A 19,766-nucleotide genomic window follows, 5' to 3' on the forward strand; every position below is an offset into this window, starting at 1 on the left:
AAAGAAGAAGGAGAAAAAAATACCTCTACCTAAACGCTGTCAATGAGTCTTTTTTTTAATCGAGGTTATGCTTTCTGCTATGACCGAGCACTAATCATTTTTTTAAATTCATTTCAGGTACAAAAACAAGAAAGGTATAAATGTAGGGGAAACAAGCATCCTGCTCATGGCCCACAAATTGATAGGGCAAAAACGAGTGTTTATGAAGAATACAATGGTGTCATTTGAGAGAGAGGTAATTCCTCAATTTCTTAAGCGCTTAGCCTTTTAGTCATTTGATTTTAATATTTTCAATTCCCCGCACCCGGATAACAATGACCATTATAACAGTCTTGAAATTTTAGTTAAACAGTTGAATTTTCTATGGATCTTGATTGATGTTAGTAGACAATATAACCTGTGTCAGTTGAGATTAGTATAAAAATTTAATTGTATAGCTGCCAACTCAATACTGTTCTTTAAGTCATTTTTGACAGGATCCTATCTGATTTTTTACTATGGCATATAAGATCTGCTTTGATCAACAAAAATTTTTCGTGTAAGTTACTTCAACACTTGAATAATCAAACATGGTAATCAACTTCATGCATGAAATTTTATAAAATCGTATTCCTTGAACTAATATTTTGTCCATTTCATTTCAGTTTGCTGTACACGGGTCATATTTTGTCCATCAAGCGGTTGTGACTGATATTGGAAGCAGCGAGTATATGTTGACTCATCTGAAACCTTTGGATGAAGTTTTCAAACCAGACAGTGATTGTTTCATGCTCGGACATCCTCACTATGGGTCGATAGGAAAAGTAAGCTCTTTTATTTTGTGTTCGATTTCATACGTGAGTAGAGCCTATACTATTCTCACGACAGTTGATCTCATTATTGAGTCATTTAATCCGTGGAACAGAATACCCTGCTCATCCCATTTTTTTCTCCGTTTAGCTGCATTCTTCACTGTGTATTGAAGAGTTCCTCCTACATTTGGTGCCATCTGGAGAGGCCCCCTTATCTCCCGCCGATTTGAAATAATTTCCTCAATCCATTGTCATCAATTCCTAGTTACAGGTGCAAGCTGGAGAGGTGATAAGTCCTCTCCCATGGTCATTTGAAGAGTCTTTTCAAATCCATCATACATTGTATCCTGAGATATGTGCTGATCTAGTGTAAATGTTTTGAATGCTACTTGATTTCTGTTCGTGCTAATATTATTTTACCATCTGACTTTCAGGTAGTGGAAGTTTCAAAAACAGGACGAGTGAGAATTGAGGTACGAGTTATGGGTGAACCAAATTTTGAAATCCCCTTGAGGAATTCTGTTAATGTCCTAAACGCTTATATGAAACGTAAGTTCTTCTATTTCATTGGAAACCTTTATGTGTTCTGTTAGCCAATCGAAATCACAAATTAGGCTAGGCTGCTTAGAGTTTTTCCAGTTTCTTGAGTATTTTAACATCTTTGCCTTTGGAAAGTACACAATTTCCCAGTTTAACAACCTCCCGGCAATGCAGGACATAGGTCAAAGACATTAATGAAAGTGCCGATCCAGGGCTCTAAATTATGAAAATGATAGGTATTTAAATTCCTCAGACGCATACATGTACACACACTGACACAGAACTTACATTCCATCTGAGGATGTGGAAAACTGGGCACACTCTAACAGGCAGAACCTGAGAACTACTGCACTTGCAAGGCTTTGTATTTAAAGAGTTTGTTTGGGACAGAAAAAAGTTCTGAAGCTTTGTAAGTGACTTTCAGGGATATGAAAAAATTTTCTTTGCGATCCACGACTGTACCAAAATCGAGGATCACTATGAAAGAAACTTCTTTTCCTGGACGGTCCGAAAAATACTCTCTATGTTCAAAATAAATTCTCTATTTCAATGCATAGAACTCGTTGCTGTAAGTTGAGATTGGATGTATACTCCTTAACCCCCTCTCCCCCTCAACAAAAAAAACTAACTTGTAGAAAATCAATTTTAATGTAACAAACGCCAATTTTCAAAAATTTCTGTCAGTTGATCGCAAAGTACGTCAGTATCTGTTGACTGTTTCCAAGCGGCAACCCAACGTGACATAAAATGTGTTGAATTGATAGCTTAGTACTCTAATGGAATGAACTTAGGGCTGGGAATATTTTCCTTGTTAATATTTTACAGAATATTCAGGGTATGAACTAGTTATGTGACTGATTGATTTGCGCATAGTCAAAATCAATTTTTTGCCAGTTTGGCTCTTATTAGAATTTTAAATTCTTTAAATAACTCAACATTTCAAAAAACAATGCTATAAATGTAGACCTAAGCATTTATAAAAAACTCGGATGAAGAACAGAAAAAACTTTATGTTCAAGTTAAGATGATGATAAAAACATATACTATTCTTATCTTCTTTGGTTTCAGCGCACCAAGCTGCAAGCAGACTTGGAATTTCTCCTCACCTTTTATCAAGAATAACAGGCACTATTTTCGCTACAAAGCCAAGCAGTGAAGAAGATGATGGGAGTTTGAGAAAAGAAATCAAAGTCAATATAGGCTTAAATTTGAAATTCACAAAAAAATTGGAAGTGGTTAGTAAAAATTCCCATGATATTCAGACTTACTCGTATTATTTCAAATTTACATTCTCACATTTTTTTCATTGTATGAATTGCTGCAGAAAAAGGCTTTGAATGCCCGAAAATGAATTGAAACACAATTTTTCAACTGTTCATTTCGTACTGTAGTGCAGGTTTATATAATCAAAGATATAAACTGACCTGGTTTACACCGGTCTCAACTCGGATCATGTAAGAGTCACTTGGGCAACATTCATGTGTTTCAGCAACAGTCCGCAAGATTTTGGATTTTTTTTTTCAGATTGAACTTCAGAAAATTTAACATTACATGATACCCACTGGTTGGTTATAGACTTGAGCAGAGTCAGGCGTGGGTCATAAATGACAAAATATTATTTTTCACCTGTTCAAAAAAGTTTCTTATAGAAATCAGTTTCTTTAATTTCGGACCCCCCCCCTCTTATATCAACCTTCAGATGTACACAAGTGAGTGATTAAAATTTCATAATTCACATTGGTTGGTTAAGGACCCCAAAGAAATTTTTCATGAAAATAGTTCGGGTGATAGATTTGGTACTTGGTCTCTTATTTTTTTTCTTTTCTAGGTACCTGGGTATGTAAGGCGAACAGAGCAAGGATGGGTTTACTCCACCAAGACAGTAGATTTAATCATATCTTACATGCGGAAGTATCCAACTATTTTCGAGCACATTAATAAATGTAATGAGAATGATGTATACAAAGCCACAGATTTATTCCCCCACTCGCCTGATCCGTGAGTTACAATCTTTTGTTCTTCATTCATTTATTGAGGTTTATTTTTGTTTTTTATAAAAATTTCAGAAGTTGTGAAATTTTCAGGAAGAATTTAGGATTGTTAAAGCACTTTTTCTTTTGCCTCCCTTTTCTTCCTCTTTGTTAGTTTAACATGAAATGATAAGTATAACTCCTCGTCTTAATTGGTATTACAAAGCAACTGTGGTTCTCTAATGTGTTTCCCCCCCCCCCCAAAAAAAAAAGAAAAATTAATTTGAATCTCATGTAATATTGGCATATAACGCCACATCCCCCCCCCCCCAATAATTTTCTGTAATGCTAAACTATAGAGTATATAGAGTCATAATGTAATTGGGAGAGCTGACGTCACATATACGCATTTTCCAGGTCCCGAATTCTATAACTCCTGTGTCACGCCCGGTCACTTTTTCCATGCGTAATCCATCACTTTTGATACAGGGGACCCAGCCACTCGATATCAGCAAAGAGGATAGGAATTACTATGTATTCTATATCGCCATTTTGGATCAAAAATGTATGGACAAAGTAACAGAAGCTCGGCGCACACCGGGTTCGGAACTCGTGGACCAGAACATGGTGCCAGTTCTCCTATTTACATTACGACTCTATGTACTCCATGTGCAAAACTCAGGTCTACTTCTTAATAAGGGTGCTACACAATACTTCTATTTTTTTTTGTCAGTTGGGCATTGTCTCTAAAACATGACAGATACTTACATGGCAGGGTTTGAACTCTCCTTAAAAGATGCTTTCAGTTAATTTCACTCTGCATACACTCTTTTTATGTTGTTCATAGAATCATTTTTGTAGCATAATCATTTTTTGTTTGTACCAGAAAAAAAGAAGGAAAAAAAGTCAGGAAGACAACAAATTCAAGGGTCAGGAAATGTTAGGGAGAAGAGAGAGAAAATTTTGCCAGACACTCTGGGGAGAAATGTCTGATAAACGAATGATTGATTTAACACAAATTTGCTGTTGTGCAAAATCTACTCGAAATTTTAAAATGAAACACATGTAACAGAATTTTTTGTACCTTGAGATCACAATTCTTGTGAGGTCACATCCTCTGAGATTGTACATCTCTGCACTGATTTGAGAGTTTAAACAAAAAACTGACTTGGTATTTGCGATGGTGTGAATACTTGTAAATGTTGATGTTGGTGCATTTAGATAGTAATAATTTTTATAAATGTTTTTATACTCTGTTATCACTCCATTCCATAAAGGGTCCCTGTTTCATATTTTTTTCATTTTCACTAACTTTTCAGAAATCTAGAATTAGACGCTCTGTCCAAGTGGTTGAAGAGTGAGCCATTTTACTCAATTCCAAGAGTCTCATGTGCCACAGAACTTTTAGAAGAAGTAATAGTTCAAGATGTGTATGTTGCTGTCAATCAATTTTATGAGTCGCAACGCAGAAAGAAGAGTGTTACTTTAGAAGTCAAACCATTCCTTTTATATCAGGTATGTCATAGCACCAAAATATTTCAATGCAAGACTTTACACCCAAAATTACCAACTATCGTTCTCCAACATTTTTAGTGTGTTAAATTCTCAGAATACTCATAAAAATTGTTTATTTTAACACTTGATGCTCCACTTTGTTCAAAATGTCAACAGTGTGAGCGTTGCGTTTATGTAATCTTTAATTTTACAGGTTCAGTTGTGATTTTGATTAGCGTAACCTGAAAGGCAACAAATCCTCGCTACAATTTTTTTCCCCCTGACAATTTCATTTTTATGTTTCAATTTATTTTTCACACCATGGAATGATGAGCTTGGGTAGTATATTTTCAGATAGCCTCGTGATGAAGTTGTGATTGCTGCAAGATGCTTGACGCGATTTTTAAACAAAGAAACGGACTCCCAAATTTGCGACAATGCAAATTTTCTTTTTTTTTGCTCAATGCGCTACAACTTTTGATTGAGTTCACTCACACAACTTCCATTCACCATGGCATTCTTGGTTTGAAAAATTCAAAAAAGCTTGTGTCATTAGCTTTCAAGTCTAGTTTTTGCTCAAGCTTCACAGCACAATCAAGTCAAGTTCAAGTGACTTTGCTCGACTAGTACTGGTACAGCCCTACTTTTGACTGATAACATTTACCTGCCATCAGTGTGTCATCATTTTAATTTACTGAATGAATTATTGCAAATACTGTTGCATGTATAAGTTATTTTTCAAAAGCACAATCTTTTCAAAATTCCAATTCATCTTTTACTTTCTTTTCCTAGCCTGTTGAAAAGTTGGATGTCAAGTTACCTGATCCTTCCACTGTATTTTACTTATTTGACCGAGTTATCTGTGTCCGAGAGTCATTCTCTGTACCTCTAGGATTGAAAGGAACTGTTGTAGGTAAGCTACTAAGTATTTTTTGTTTATTTTGTGTAAACAAATCTCTTTTGTTTTCCTCTCTGCTGGAAAAAACCTGAAAAGCTTCTGCAAAATTACTTTTTTTCCAATCAGCCTTATAGTCTGAGAGCCAGACGACTTTGAGTGACAAACTCGGGATACATGTTTTGACCCCCTAAATCGATAGCCTTGCATGCACTGAAACGGAAAATTTTTGTCTGCCGCCCTCTAGCCTGTGCCATCACCCTCATCTAGGCCCTCAAAGTGGTCCAAAAAACACCATCTGGTGACAAACTCCTGACGCTCGGCAGACAAGTCTATTATTAAAGATCATACCCAGGGTGACTAGAAAAACTTTGTCTGCCACCCTCTAGCCTGTGCCATCACCCTCATCTAGGCCCTCAAAGTGGTCCAAAAAACACCATCTGGTGACAAACTCCTGACACTTGGCAGACAAGTTTATTATTAAAGATCATACCCTGGGTGACTAGAAAAACTTTGTCTGCCACCCTCTAGCCTGTGCCATCACCCTCATCTAGGCCCTCAAAGTGGTCCAAAAAACATCATCTGGTGACAAACTCCTGAAGCCTAGTGCGGTTGCAGATGTACTCCTGTGTGCAGCTTGTGTAATAAAGTTTGAATGATACATGATTCTCTTCGTTTTTTCGTGTAGAATCCGATTTTCGATGTTGTCAAGTCCAAAAATGATGCTGGTGCCCCCCAATTCAAGATGGCGCCGAAAATGGCCGCCCCGGGGGTCAAAATTCCAAAATTTGAGAATATTGTCGAGTTTGGTATCCATTTATATGTAATTTTGGTCGTAGAATTCATATCTGGTGTCAAAAAATTATTTCAACCCCTTAGGGACCGTCAAATCCAAGATGGCGGCCAAAATTTCAACTTTAATGATAATTACCCAAGATGCACCTTTCACTGTCGAATGACGTGTCTTCATTCATGTTAATTAGGTCAGAAAACCTACAAGGGAGGTCTACAATGCCACTGCACCCTATGGAGGGCCAGGGTTCACCCCCTCCCACCCCCAATACGGCCGCCGCGGAGGGCATAAATAGTGACATTCTCTCAGAACGTCATAGTAGGTGTCGATTCCTATGTAATTTGAGGCGTAAATTCCAAATTTCAAGTCATAAATCGCAAATGTGAGACATGCAATGGCTTATACCCTATATGGGACCAGGGGAACCCCGGACCCCCTCTTCTTTCTAATATGGCTGCCATGGGGGGCATAAATAGTGAAATTCTCTCAGGACGTCATGTGAGGTGTCGATTCTTATGTAAGTAGAGGCTTAGATTCCGAATTCCAAGTTGAAAATCGCAAATTAGAGGTCTGGAATGCCATTTCACCCTACGCGGGGCTAGGAGCAGCCCCCTACCCTCTTCAAAACGGTCGCCGGGGGGGCATAGTTGCAGTGAAATTCTCTCAAAGCGGCATGTGAGGTGTCGATTCTCATGTAAGTTGAGGCGTAGATTCCGAATTTTAAGTCAGAAATCGTCAATATCTCAAAGTGACAAAAATACTTAAGCATGGCAATCGCTCTGGCCTTCATCTTGGAATAAAAAATGCATCTTGGGTTGGGTTCAGTTATGTCGAAAGAGCTGGAAATGAATCGGATAATTTAATGGTGATTGACACATTTCACCGGTGTTCTTTTTCAAATGTACACAGAGGATTCATATTGGTTTCTGGTTTTTTCATTATTAGATAACTGGATAATAGATGGTTCTTTTTGTAATCGATTTTCTTCCAGCAGGAGCGTGCGTTTTGTTGCAGATAACGCAGGAAACTGTAGGTGTCGCTCCTACTAGGAGACGAAACCTTGCGCTACAAAAAGCACTTAATTGTTTAGTTGTTTTAATTGCAATTAAACTGAGTGCGTTCATAAATAATAACATAGGAACTCTGAATGCAGATACATACTTCGTCAGCAAAAAAATTATATTTTTGTGGGAATTTTTAAAAATGAAAAAAACAGACGCCCATCTGAGTCCTTTGCGTACGTAGAAAAAGAATACGCGTGAAATTTGTCAATTACCATTAAAATCACCAATTCATTTCCGACAAAAATGAACCCAAGCAGCATTTTTAGTCCAAAATGTAGGCCAAATCGGTTGCCATATTTAAGTATTTTCGTCACTATGGGATATTTACATGTTTTGACTTGTGATTCGAAATCCACGCCTCAGATTAAAAACAAATCGACACCTACTATGCCGCTTTGAGAGAATTTCACTGTTCCTATGTGGGCGAATATTGGAATAGCGGACATTTCAGGGTGAAAAAGTCGATAAATCAAGTTCATAATTTCTCTTGGAAGTTATGTGTTTTCTTAATTCTGGACGATTTCTGGGATCTGAAAACGTATATGGTCCCAATGTTATCGGATATTTTTTTTAATACAGCTTTTCCTGTACAAACTCCAGCTATTTATAACGGTTATGAGCGTGTGACAGTCATGAGTTTCGCAACATAAATGCTGCACGAGCCACCATCTATGGAAACGAACATATGAGCACAAGATCTCTAATGGCATTCCAGACCACCAATTTGCAATTTCCGACTTAGAATTCGGAATCTATGCCTCAACTTACATGAGAATCGACACCTCACATGCCGCTTTGAGAGAATTTCACTGCAACTATGCCCCCCTGGCGACCGTTTTGAAGAGGGTACGGGGCTGCTCCTGGCCCCGCGTAGGGTGAAATGGCCTCAACTTACATGAGAATCGACACCTCACATGCCGCTTTGAGAGAATTCCACTGCAACTATGCCCCCCCGGCGACCGTTTTGAAGAGGGTAGGGGGCTGCTCCTAGCCCCGCGTAGGGTGAAATGGCATTCCAGACCTCTAATTTGCGATTTTCAACTTGGAATTCGGAATCTAAGCCTCTACTTACATAAGAATCGACACCTCACATGACGTCCTGAGAGAATTTCACTATTTATGCCCCCCATGGCAGCCATATTAGAAAGAAGAGGGGGTCCGGGGTTCCCCTGGTCCCATATAGGGTATAAGCCATTGCAAGTCTCACATTTGCGATTTATGACTTGAAATTTGGAATTTACGCCTCAAATTACATAGGAATCGACACCTACTATGACGTTCTGAGAGAATGTCACTATTTATGCCCTCCGCGGCGGCCGTATTGGGGTGGGAGGGGGTGAACCCTGGCCCTCCATAGGGTGCAGTGGCATTGTAGACCTCCCTTGTAGGTTTTCTGACCTAATTAACATGAATGAAGACACGTCATTCGACAGTGAAAGGTGCATCTTGGGTAATTATCATTAAAGTTGAAATTTTGGCCGCCATCTTGGAATTTGACGGTCCCTAAGGGGTTGAAATAATTTTTTGACACCAGATATGAATTCTACGACCAAAATTACATATAAATGGATACCAAACTCGACAATATTCTCAAATTTTGGAATTTTGAACCCCGGGCGGCCATTTTCGGCGCCATCTTGAATTGGGGGGCACCAGCATCATTTTTGGACTTGACAACATCGAAAATCGGATTCTACACGAAAAAACGAAGAGAATCATGTATCATTCAAACTTTATTACACAAGCTGCACACAGGAGTACATCTGCAACCGCACTAGGCTTCAGGAGTTTGTCACCAGATGATGTTTTTTGGACCACTTTGAGGGCCTAGATGAGGGTGATGGCACAGGCTAGAGGGTGGCAGACAAAGTTTTTCTAGTCACCCTGGGTATGATCTTTAATAATAAACTTGTCTGCCAAGTGTCAGGAGTTTGTCACCAGATGGTGTTTTTTTGGACCACTTTGAGGGCCTAGATGAGGGTGATGGCACAGGCTAGAGGGTGGCAGACAAAGTTTTTCTAGTCACCCTGGGTATGATCTTTAATAATAGACTTGTCTGCCGAGCGTCAGGAGTTTGTCACCAGATGGTGTTTTTTGGACCACTTTGAGGGCCTAGATGAGGGTGATGGCACAGGCTAGAGGGCGGTAGACAAAAATTTTCCGTTTCAGTGCATGCAAGGCTATCAATGTAGGGGGTCAAAACATGTATCCCGAGTTTGTCACTCAAACTCGTCTGGCTCTCGGACTATTAGGCAGCATTAGTTATACTTAATTTATTTCTTAGATGATCTTGTGCAGATCTGGTCTAATTTTTACTTATCCTTCAAGTTAGGTGAATTCACTCTTGGAATTGAAGGAGGTCTAATTATTATTCAGAACACCAACTATTGCTAATTTAAGTTTCAGTTATAGATAGGCTGTGCGAGTACTCGAATTTCGAGTCGAGTCGAGCCGAGTATCGAGTACTCGACTCGGCTCGAAAGTTAGGTTAGGTTCGAGCGAGTACTCGAACTCGGCTCGAGTGTCAACAACACGAGTTTTTTCGAGTATCTCGAGTTTTTTTGAGCCGGAAACGCCGAAAGAGTCCAACTTCCAAACATTTCAATCATAGATTCTAAAAAATTTAAAAAACTTTTAAGACAATTTTTGAACCACTCACTTGCATAAAATCTTCTTTTCACGGAAGCGCTTCCGTGAAAAGAAGATTTTATGCAAGTGAGTGGTTCAAAAATTGTCTTAAAAGTTTTTTAAATTTTTTAGAATCTTAAATTTTACTCTTGTGTAGTGTTTTAAACTCCTAAAAATCGTTTCATTTCAATCATACTTTAACTATTGTTAGTTTTGCCATCATTTTAAGATTGAATAACATCAGAGTCTCGTCGGCAAATTTCTACCATCCGCAGCGCCAACACGCTACCGCCCCGATTTCCTGCCGCGCGCGCGGTTTGTAACTACACGGAGTCATATGAGCGCATTTATGCGCGCGACAAATTTCAACCTGCGGCGGCGACCGCCGCTTGGAAAACTGAAAGTGAGCACGTGTTTTAGACCTTTTTGCGCTCCAGAAAAACGGTGTCGCGGCGGTAGAAAAAAGGTGCTGCGGCTACAAAAATAGGAATCGCGCGATTCCAAAAAACGTCGCGGCGACAACTGCCGCCGGCAACACGAATTGCGTGCATAAATGGGCTCTAAAGCCTTTACTTGTGCCGCCCGAAGTTCCTTTGATGTACGCCGCGCCACGCCGCTTCTTGCCAAGTTTTGTCCTCTTTTCAAATTAAACCGCGGGAAGTTATTTTAACGCGTTACTGCCGAACATTTTGTAATTTTAGTGTAAATCCTTCCTAGTGTGTCATCGTCAATAATTATTAATATCATATTATGAGTCTTGTTTGAAATTATTTGTTGTAGAAAATAGATTAAATCACGTTTTAAAACTCGAAATTACTCGAACTCGACTCGAGCTCGACTCGGCTCGAGGGTCATTTTCAAAGCTCGAAAAAGCTCGAACTCGGCTCGACTTAGAGAAAAAATACTCGAACTCGGCTCGAATCCAAAAAACCAAGCTCGCACAGCCCTAGTTATAGACAACTCTGCCCATCTTTGATTTTTTGAAAGTGCAAAATTTACTTTATAATCGGTCAGGAAAGGCTTACAAATTTGGATCTTTAAAATACAAGTCCATTGTCACAAATATATGGGTCATCAAGGTGTCTACTGGTCCAAAAAGTTCAAAAATAGTTCTGATTTTTTGAGTTCGGAAAGCACTGAAAAAAAATGTAAATTCCATAAGGAAGTCCAAAATTGATCATGCAATCCCTTGTGCATTGATTCTCAGCGCAACACTCCCTCTCTAAATGGCAATTGTGCAGCCAGTTGATCTTCAAGCAACTAGTGAACTTCGAATTTCGTGACTCTGTCATTTTTGTAGCTGGTATAATGTCAATGTTGCAAATCATTGCATAAATGTCTGGAAAAAGTACTAAATTTTCATGTTAAGTGAGTCCTGTTTTTTTTTAGGAAAGTTCCTCAGTAGTACTAATTTTTGGCAACAAAGTTAGCAGATACCCTGGTCATAGTATTTGGCTAAACAATTTGTTTTAAAAAATTCTCTGCTGAGTCTAACATAGTGACCAAATTGTTCAGCAGCATGTAAACATTGCCTTGATAGCAATAAAAAGGCCACCTTTATTTTAATTATCATTACCTAATTCACGAAATGTGTGTCAAAAGCACAGCCAAAAGATATCATTGGCGTTTCAGATACAATACCATTAATTTAATGACTTTTTTTACGATCTTCACTCTCGCTTTTTTAAGGTTTTCTTGGCCCATGCAAGTATTCAGAAATACATTCACAAATGGTGTATTAAAGTTTGGCAGATTACAACTCACTATCCTCCTACAAATATCTATAATTTTTACCTTTTGCATTCTCTTTTTACAGGAATTCAGAGGGATAAACAGGATACTGAAGACAAAGATTTGCTTATCATAGTCCTATTTGATAAAGACTTCACAAACAGCGACTCACTAGACCCATTGTGCAAAAGGATGCATAGGCTGCATCCTCAGGGATTGATAAACATATCTCATGGTGAAAGACTTGCAAACAAAAGCTCTGCTCCAAAATCGCATATGAATGCTGTGGCTGACAAAAGTGAGTATCCATTAATCGATTTGATGGATAGTAGTCAGAGATACCTCTTTACTCAGAACAAAATTTTCAGTTTGAAACTCAGTTACTGGCTTAGTGGTTGAAACTGCGTTATAGTCAGTTGGAACATTCTTCTGCTTTAAGATTAGAATTTTCATTAATTCAATAATGTCATTCGTTTGCAACTACTGTTATTGATTTATTAAATCTTACTTTATTCTTCTATATTTTTATTTTTCAGCGGCAGGTTCATGGAGACAAAATAATAATCCGCAGTCTGCATTTGCTTCTGGTAAGTGAGAACTTTCAATTCACTGGCTAATTGTTCATATTACACAAACTAAGCTTACTTACATTTGCCAAAGAAAAACAATTTATTAGAATGGGCCTGTTACAAACTTTTGTTAGAGCAAAAATAAGGGTTGTTTCTTATATATAAAGTCTCAAAAATCACAATGAGGGCATCGGCAAACCTTGAAATGCACTCCTAACTTCACAATCTGCATAAAAAATTTGCGTTTTTTTAAGATTCCTGCTTCAAAAAGGATACTATAGCACAGGTGAACATTTCGTTAGAGGAGTCGTTCCTTTCAATCCCTGCTCAACATGGCCGACGCTTCCGCGTGCAAGTTGAGGAGAGCACGGGGTCAATCAAGGTAGATATCTATCAACACGAAAAAAATGTGAATGTAAACACGCCGATTGTTGATTGTCATCAGATGGTTAGAATCATCGGCCAGTCACATGTATTTTGGCGGGTTGGCGTCGGATATGTTGAATATTGTGTAGTATCCTTGTGAGCAGGGGTTGGATGGAATGACTCTTCTAACAAAATGTTAATTTGTGCTGTGGTATCGTTTTTGAAGCGGTAAGCTCGAAAAAACGCACATTTTTTATGCAAATTGTGAAGTAAGGAGTGCATTTGTGACTTTGCCGATGCGCTCATCGTGATTTTTGAGACCCTTTCTATGAGTAACAACTCGTATTTTTGCTCTAGTAAAAGTTTGCAACAGGCCCATTAAAAGAATTGTAGCCAAAATTTCACTATTTTAAAATAGTAGAGAAAAACTGCATGGCAACTTTATCACTTGCAATATAGCTTACAATTTGTGGAACTTCGTATCTCGCTTCTGTTCTATGGTATGACTATATTATGTATTGAATCTGACAGGCATGACAAGAATTTAAATAACTTGATCTTATTCAAAATTATAGTGACGCTCTTAATTTTAAGCCATACCTAGATGTATTGTTACCATTTCAAATAGACGTGGAAGGTGTTAAGCTTTCTGGGGTAAATTTAATTGGCACAGACATGTTCTGATAATGCCAATAGACAAGTACTTTCTCAACGGATTGAAATTTGTTTAGCTAGTAAAAAATGTCCTTGCCAAATATTACATTTTCAAAGGGCATATAATTAGACATTTCGAACTTTTTCTCTAGCAGACTTTGTTTCGTTTTTCAATTGTATCACCTCAGTTGTAATTCAATTGATTGCAGTGGATTCAAAGGAAGAGTTTTGGAATGCCAATTCAGGATCAAGATCCTCTGGAGAAAAATCTAATTCTGGATATTTTCGAAACGATTTTCGGAAGAACAATTTTATGCAGTCCAGCCCACAGCACTCGGTGGACAAATTTTTCAACAAGTCAGACAAATATAGTCATACACCTTTGCAAAAGCATGTAAGTATGTATAAGTTTTGTGGAGCAAAATATTTGAGAAGACCAATTTATCACAGAAAGTTTTATTCAGAAAATAACGAAAACATCCAAGGACAGCAATTAGTGCCGTGAAATGAGGCATTCCTCATCATAGTATTTTAAAAAATTTTTTAAATTTGTCAATAATATTTAAAAAGTTGGCAAAATTTTAGTGAGTGTACCATGGTTTGAACATTTTCTCTTACAGCAAGAACATTAGTCGCTACTTTTTCATTATTTTCGACATTCAATTAGAAATTTTAATCATCTGTGCCTTGTATTTACGCCTAAAAATTTCATCACAATTGAATCACATCATTGTAAACCAGAATAAATTATTTAACTCCATTTTCAGTTCTAAATCGGTGTTTATTGATGGTTGAATGCATGATAAGTGCTCATCTTCAACCTCATGGTACTTGTAAGATGAATCTTTGAATCTACTGACTTTTGGTGTTTAATTTTAGGTGAATGAAAATTCCAGCGCATCAAAGTCAAAAACTAATTCTAACAGTGGGGACTATAGTGCCATGTGGGAGGAACTTCAGGTATTTAATTTTATTTCTTTGGTAGGGAAGTCGGTTTTTGGTCTCTTTAGAGTGTTTTGTGAAGCTGTTAGGAGCACTACCATCAAGACTCTAGATTCTAGAGATATCATAATCAACTACACCATAATATCTCATAATGCCATCATTCATACTAGAACCAACTAGCAAAGGTGGAGAAAATAATCAAAACAAAAATCAATAAATCTTCGAGGCAGAATAGTCAGCTAAACATCTGGGAACCACAAAAATATTTTATGAGTTAAGTAGCTTGTGTAGGGTATGTGGTGTTGTTCATATTAACACCATTAAGGTCTTTCGGCTAGAGTAGCCTCGCGTTATCTGTATGTAAGAATCTTCTATCGAAATAAAGTTTTTTGTTCCCTCAGGCAAGTTGTTATGTTTGTCTCTTGTGAGTCCAGCCATTACATTGATCCTGTTACGGTCGCCATGTAATGGCAGGACTCACATGAGACAAACAGAACAACTTACTGGAGAGAACAACAAACTTTATTTTGATAGAAGATGTTTATATGTATACAGATAACTTGAGGTTATTCGAGATGTAAGACCTCAATGGTGTTGATATAATCAACACCATGCTCATTGCATTTGGTTTTGGTTGCACTTGTCATGGTCAATGTCAGAAGGATTAGCTGCTGGTGCCAATAACGTCATGATTAAAATTATTGGGCCATTATTTACAGTTTTCTCTTAAGGTTAACAATGGCGGGCTCTTGACAACTACCAAATGAGTGTTGGTCAATATATTGGTTTACATTTTGAAATGACATATGCACAAATTAATGGTACATTTCATGAAAATCTTTACAGGAATTCTCTCAGTTCTACAGGCGGCAAAGTGCGAAGCTTTGAAAACTTCACACCCGATTTTCTCACATCGTGAAAACTCAACATCTGCTATTGTTACGTATTACATATAAGTCCTCATATATATAACACAAATTTTCATTTATTAGTTACTGGTTTTACCATGATTGATTCCACCTCATTGTTTTCAATTTTAGAACGAATTACAATCATAATTTTGTTGTACTTATTAACCCAGAATGTTCTTATATGATTCATGGAACCATCAAAAGAATTTTTGTGAATTCATTTTTATTGAGCTTCTTTTATTTCTCTTTCAGAAAGCCAAAAATTCCAAACCAAAATCGCCACCTCCTGTTGTGGTAAGCCTTTTTTAAATTTTTTTTTTTCTAAAGAAGAAAGCACAAAAGAGGAGAAATTCAGCACCAGCCAAATTGAACGAGTGAAAATGAAAACACACCAACTCAGCAACATTAAAACTCCCAACTATCTTAAAAAAGTTCCAATATTTATGGAAGTCACTAAAGATGGCGCATATATTGTGTCTTTAAGTTCTTGTCCTTTAGCACCAAAAACCTTTTTTTTTTTTTTTTTTTTTTTTTTTTTTTTTTTTTTTTTTTTCAGACTAACTTCTGTGCAGACTGTGCCGATTTTGTGTCTCTTGAACATTTTCATGTCGCCAAGTTGGTGTGTTTTCATTCTCACTGAATCAGTTATGTTTTGTAGGGTTTTTTTCAAAAGCAAATACATAGAAGTTGCATTCAAAAAGTACTTGGACTGAAGCTATCCTGGTCCTAAATATGGTCCCATTAAAAAACACTAAAAAACTTAGTTGGCACTTAAAATTTTTAATTTTGTGTGGTTCCTGTATTCTGCCAATTTTATTTCTTTTGTCCATCTGGAAGATAATTCAATTTAACATTGAAGTGGCTTCGCTAATTCATTTTATGCTTTTGCAGCCAATTCCTCACAGCAAACGAAAATTTATACCTATCAAGATTCTTTTTTGTCAGTGACCCAACGTTACTGTTTGATAGTAATTTGAAGAGAAATGTTTCACTTGTTTTTTGTATGTGCATAATGAACATAATGTTTTGTGCCAATGTTTACTTTGACAGAGGTTTTAAATAACTCATCTATAAATTTCTTGTTTTTGTTTTTGCAGGACCCATCTAATGCTCTCAAGAAGATGTTACAAATAGTGGAGGCTCCCAAAGCTTTATCCAGTTTACGAGTATGTCATCAAATTTTGTTCTAAGTCTTTTTTAAGTAAACTTACTTTTCAGATTTTATTTAAAAATGATCTTGGTTCCATAACTCCCTGTGTAAGGTTTGTCAACTGCACATTACCCTCCTAAAAGCCTTCAGCAAGCAAAAGTTTTTCCTAAGAATATGTGTAGGAAAGTCTAAGTCAGCATCAGAGGAAATTTCTGACTTGACTACTAATTTGAGTATTTATCCACTATTCAGTTGTTTGTAGAAGTGTATGCCTTTTGGTCTTCTGTTTGATTATGATATTGAATAAAACAATTAAAATAATTGTATGTACAATTATGATTATTCAAGAAAAATCATCTAACCTCGAAAGAATAAATATCTCCTCAAGAAATATTACACATGCTCCCTCAAAAATTACTTAACTACTGGTTTTATGGAATGTCTGTTGAGAACCATGACAGTATAAGAAGTGAATTTTGTTTAAAACGCAAATCGTCTTTGTTTCAAGTTCCTTTTGAAAATTATTGCACTTGCATGTTATTAATGAAATGTTACTTTTCAGCCGGAGACAAGATCTTTAACAAGCTCAGGTCAGACACCAAATGCAGCATTTGCCACCTTACCTACGAATGTGAATGCTCCTCCTCCATTACTGTCTAATACACAACCAAACTTCATGTCTAGTCCGGACAACTCATTCCCCAGGAATCTAAATCCCTTCAACCTACCCTATCCGTAAGTGTAAAATTGCAAGTTTACTCATGGTTTAAAAAAAAAAAATCTTACACCAATTCGACAATAGTTACTTTGCAGGGCTGATTTACGTGCATGTAAACACTAAAAAAGCACATAAAGAACAGGAGAAACTACTCTAACTTCATTGTGTTGAAAGGAGCGCACCAATTCATCTCTGTTATTGATTTAATGTCTTTTTCCGATTAATGAAAATAAGGGACAACGCAGAAATTATCTAATGCACTTGCAGGAGGAAGATTTCAAGTTGTACACGTGTACATCAATGAAGGGGAGTGGACCTTCAGCCTTGGAGAACAGAATGATTTAATTTGGAAAAACGTGTTATTTATAGATGAGAAGAAGGAATTTTGAGCCAAAATATCAAAATCAGGTGTTAAATGCAGAATTGAGTGATTCCTTAAGGAGATTCCAGTATGTTTTCCGAGTGCATTACAAGGAGAGAGGAGGTTATAAAATCTAGAATAGTGCATTTGATAATTCTTATGTCCAAGAATTTCAGCTTTTGCATGTTAGTAAAACATGTGCTAAGATGGTGGTGTAGTAAAAAAAATGTGAAAAATAACTACTAGTAGGCCAAAATTTAAGCAGTCAGAACACTCTGTAAAGCACCACTACTATGTAAACTTTGTTCGTGGGAGCGAGAGTTGCTTAGCTTAAGCCATATTAATCATACTTATACAGATATATATTAAGTTAACACCCAAAACACATTAAGTTCAGACTGTTGTTGTGACAGTTTCACACGAGGGGCAGGAAGCAAACATCAAAATTTAATCTGAATTGCCATCTCGATTCTTAGCGTATATTTGAGGTAAACCTTTAAATTCTAATTCTGTTCACAGGGGCCATGTATTTGGTAGTAATGGAACTGCATCTGGTGTACTTCAAATGCCTCCAAGATTTCCATCATCTCTCCCTCCACCTCCGATAGTCGCTCCAACTCATGGAAAATGTAAGTATCCTAATGATTCTTGAAAGAGTGAATTTTGCATCTTGTTTATTATGACAGGTGGACGTAGCCTCTGTGATAGGTGAAATTAAACGTTTTTGTAATTAATTTTGAAGAAACAATCAATAATAATTACAAATGAGCAACACTGGTGTATTTCCTTATTTTGCCCTGGGTTCAGCAGCGATAGCAGATGGCGAGAGGATCGCACTTCGGTGCCTCATGTCATATCTGTGACAGGGTTTAATATTGCAGGATGCTAAGCTTGACTCAGACTGGGTAAGGCTGGATAATGTGCTTGTACAAGAGCAAAACCAGCACATACTAATCACTCTCTGTAGGACCTAGCAAATCATCTCCATTGCATCTGCCTGAGGAAACCCCCCCCCCCCCCCCCCAATGTCACTGGAACTTCTTAAAACTCTCATTTCAATTTTTGGGATTTCTAGCTTTGATTCCCTCCAAAAATACTGTGCATCTGTATCATATCAATTCAGGAAAACCAATAATACTACTTTGGCATTATTTTCTCTTTGGGAACAGTTATCTTGTGATCAGTGCACAGGATAGAGACAATATGGATTTAAGAATTTATATTTTAATTGTCTCCAAAGCAGTGCAATTGTTTCACAGATAAAATTAATCTCTATGTAAATTTTGGTAAAAATAGAAGGGGGAAAAAACAAAAGCCCCAAAGGTGGCCCAAAATCAATTAAAAGCCCCTCCCCTCAACCATCCTCCCTGTCAGAGTTATGTAGGACCTTCATTTTGAGCCCAAAAATGAAATCACCATGAAAAGTGTATAGGATTCTTTTTTTTTGTGATTGATAAAGAGCTTCTAACTTTGTTCCTTTTTACAGGCGCTCCTCCGGTTGTACCCAATTTTCCTATGAATTCAGTTCAGGTAAAGTATTTTATGTTCATCTACTTAACTTCAGCTTTTTCTCTACAATGTCTAGGGACTATCTTTTTATGAAAAAAGTTCTTTTTTTATAATATCTCAAATGTTACTTCCTGAAGACAATACCCTTTAAATTTGCTTGTCTGACAGTATCTCAATAATAAAAGTTTTTTAGCAAGTTGCCATGTTTCAAAGAATCGGGGAAAACATAGAGAAGTCAGGGAATTTAGATTAGTTTTAAAAAAAAATTTGGAATTTCTGCTGCACAACCCTGAAATTTGTCACTGGGCTTAACATTGCATTTTTCAATTTAAAGAGATGTCCTAATTGTGTGGACAGAATTTTTGATCATAAGAAATCATTCAATCAAAAAAATAGTCATGAATTTTGAAATCCAAGAAAACTCGTCACCCTATTTAAGCTCTCAACGCTTTTTACAAGAGCTGTAGACCTCTTCCTTTCTTTTTTTCCTTCCAGGCATTTTTTGATAGTACACAATCGAGAAAAAATGCTAGTATTCATCAACAACATCAAAATTTTAATTTTAGTGCTCAATTTAACACCTTAATATCCCTCAGTTACAATATCTACAATCTGTCTGCAGTGTACCTACTGGCATTTTAACCAACAAAGGAGAATTCAGCCAGCTTAGACAGGAG

General features: G+C 37.1%; 1 protein-coding gene across 1 annotated transcript in view; it reads left to right on the forward strand.

The window, feature by feature from the left end:
- Window positions 1–19,766, forward strand: part of pcm (5'-3' exoribonuclease pacman) — a 42,049-nt gene that overhangs the window by 15,366 nt on the left and 6,917 nt on the right. Inside the window, exons 17-32 of the mRNA XM_019062709.2 lie at window positions 118–235; window positions 645–803; window positions 1,226–1,340; window positions 2,400–2,566; window positions 3,160–3,329; window positions 4,621–4,816; window positions 5,588–5,708; window positions 11,992–12,204; window positions 12,443–12,493; window positions 13,705–13,889; window positions 14,375–14,455; window positions 15,604–15,645; window positions 16,449–16,517; window positions 17,064–17,236; window positions 18,100–18,209; window positions 19,067–19,110. Of these exons, the coding sequence (XP_018918254.2) occupies window positions 118–235; window positions 645–803; window positions 1,226–1,340; window positions 2,400–2,566; window positions 3,160–3,329; window positions 4,621–4,816; window positions 5,588–5,708; window positions 11,992–12,204; window positions 12,443–12,493; window positions 13,705–13,889; window positions 14,375–14,455; window positions 15,604–15,645; window positions 16,449–16,517; window positions 17,064–17,236; window positions 18,100–18,209; window positions 19,067–19,110 (2,014 nt within the window). The remainder of the gene's footprint in view (window positions 1–117; window positions 236–644; window positions 804–1,225; window positions 1,341–2,399; window positions 2,567–3,159; window positions 3,330–4,620; window positions 4,817–5,587; window positions 5,709–11,991; window positions 12,205–12,442; window positions 12,494–13,704; window positions 13,890–14,374; window positions 14,456–15,603; window positions 15,646–16,448; window positions 16,518–17,063; window positions 17,237–18,099; window positions 18,210–19,066; window positions 19,111–19,766) is intronic.

Source organism: Bemisia tabaci, chromosome 1, assembly GCF_918797505.1.
Source record: "Bemisia tabaci chromosome 1, PGI_BMITA_v3".
Lineage (NCBI taxonomy): Eukaryota > Metazoa > Arthropoda > Insecta > Hemiptera > Aleyrodidae > Bemisia > Bemisia tabaci.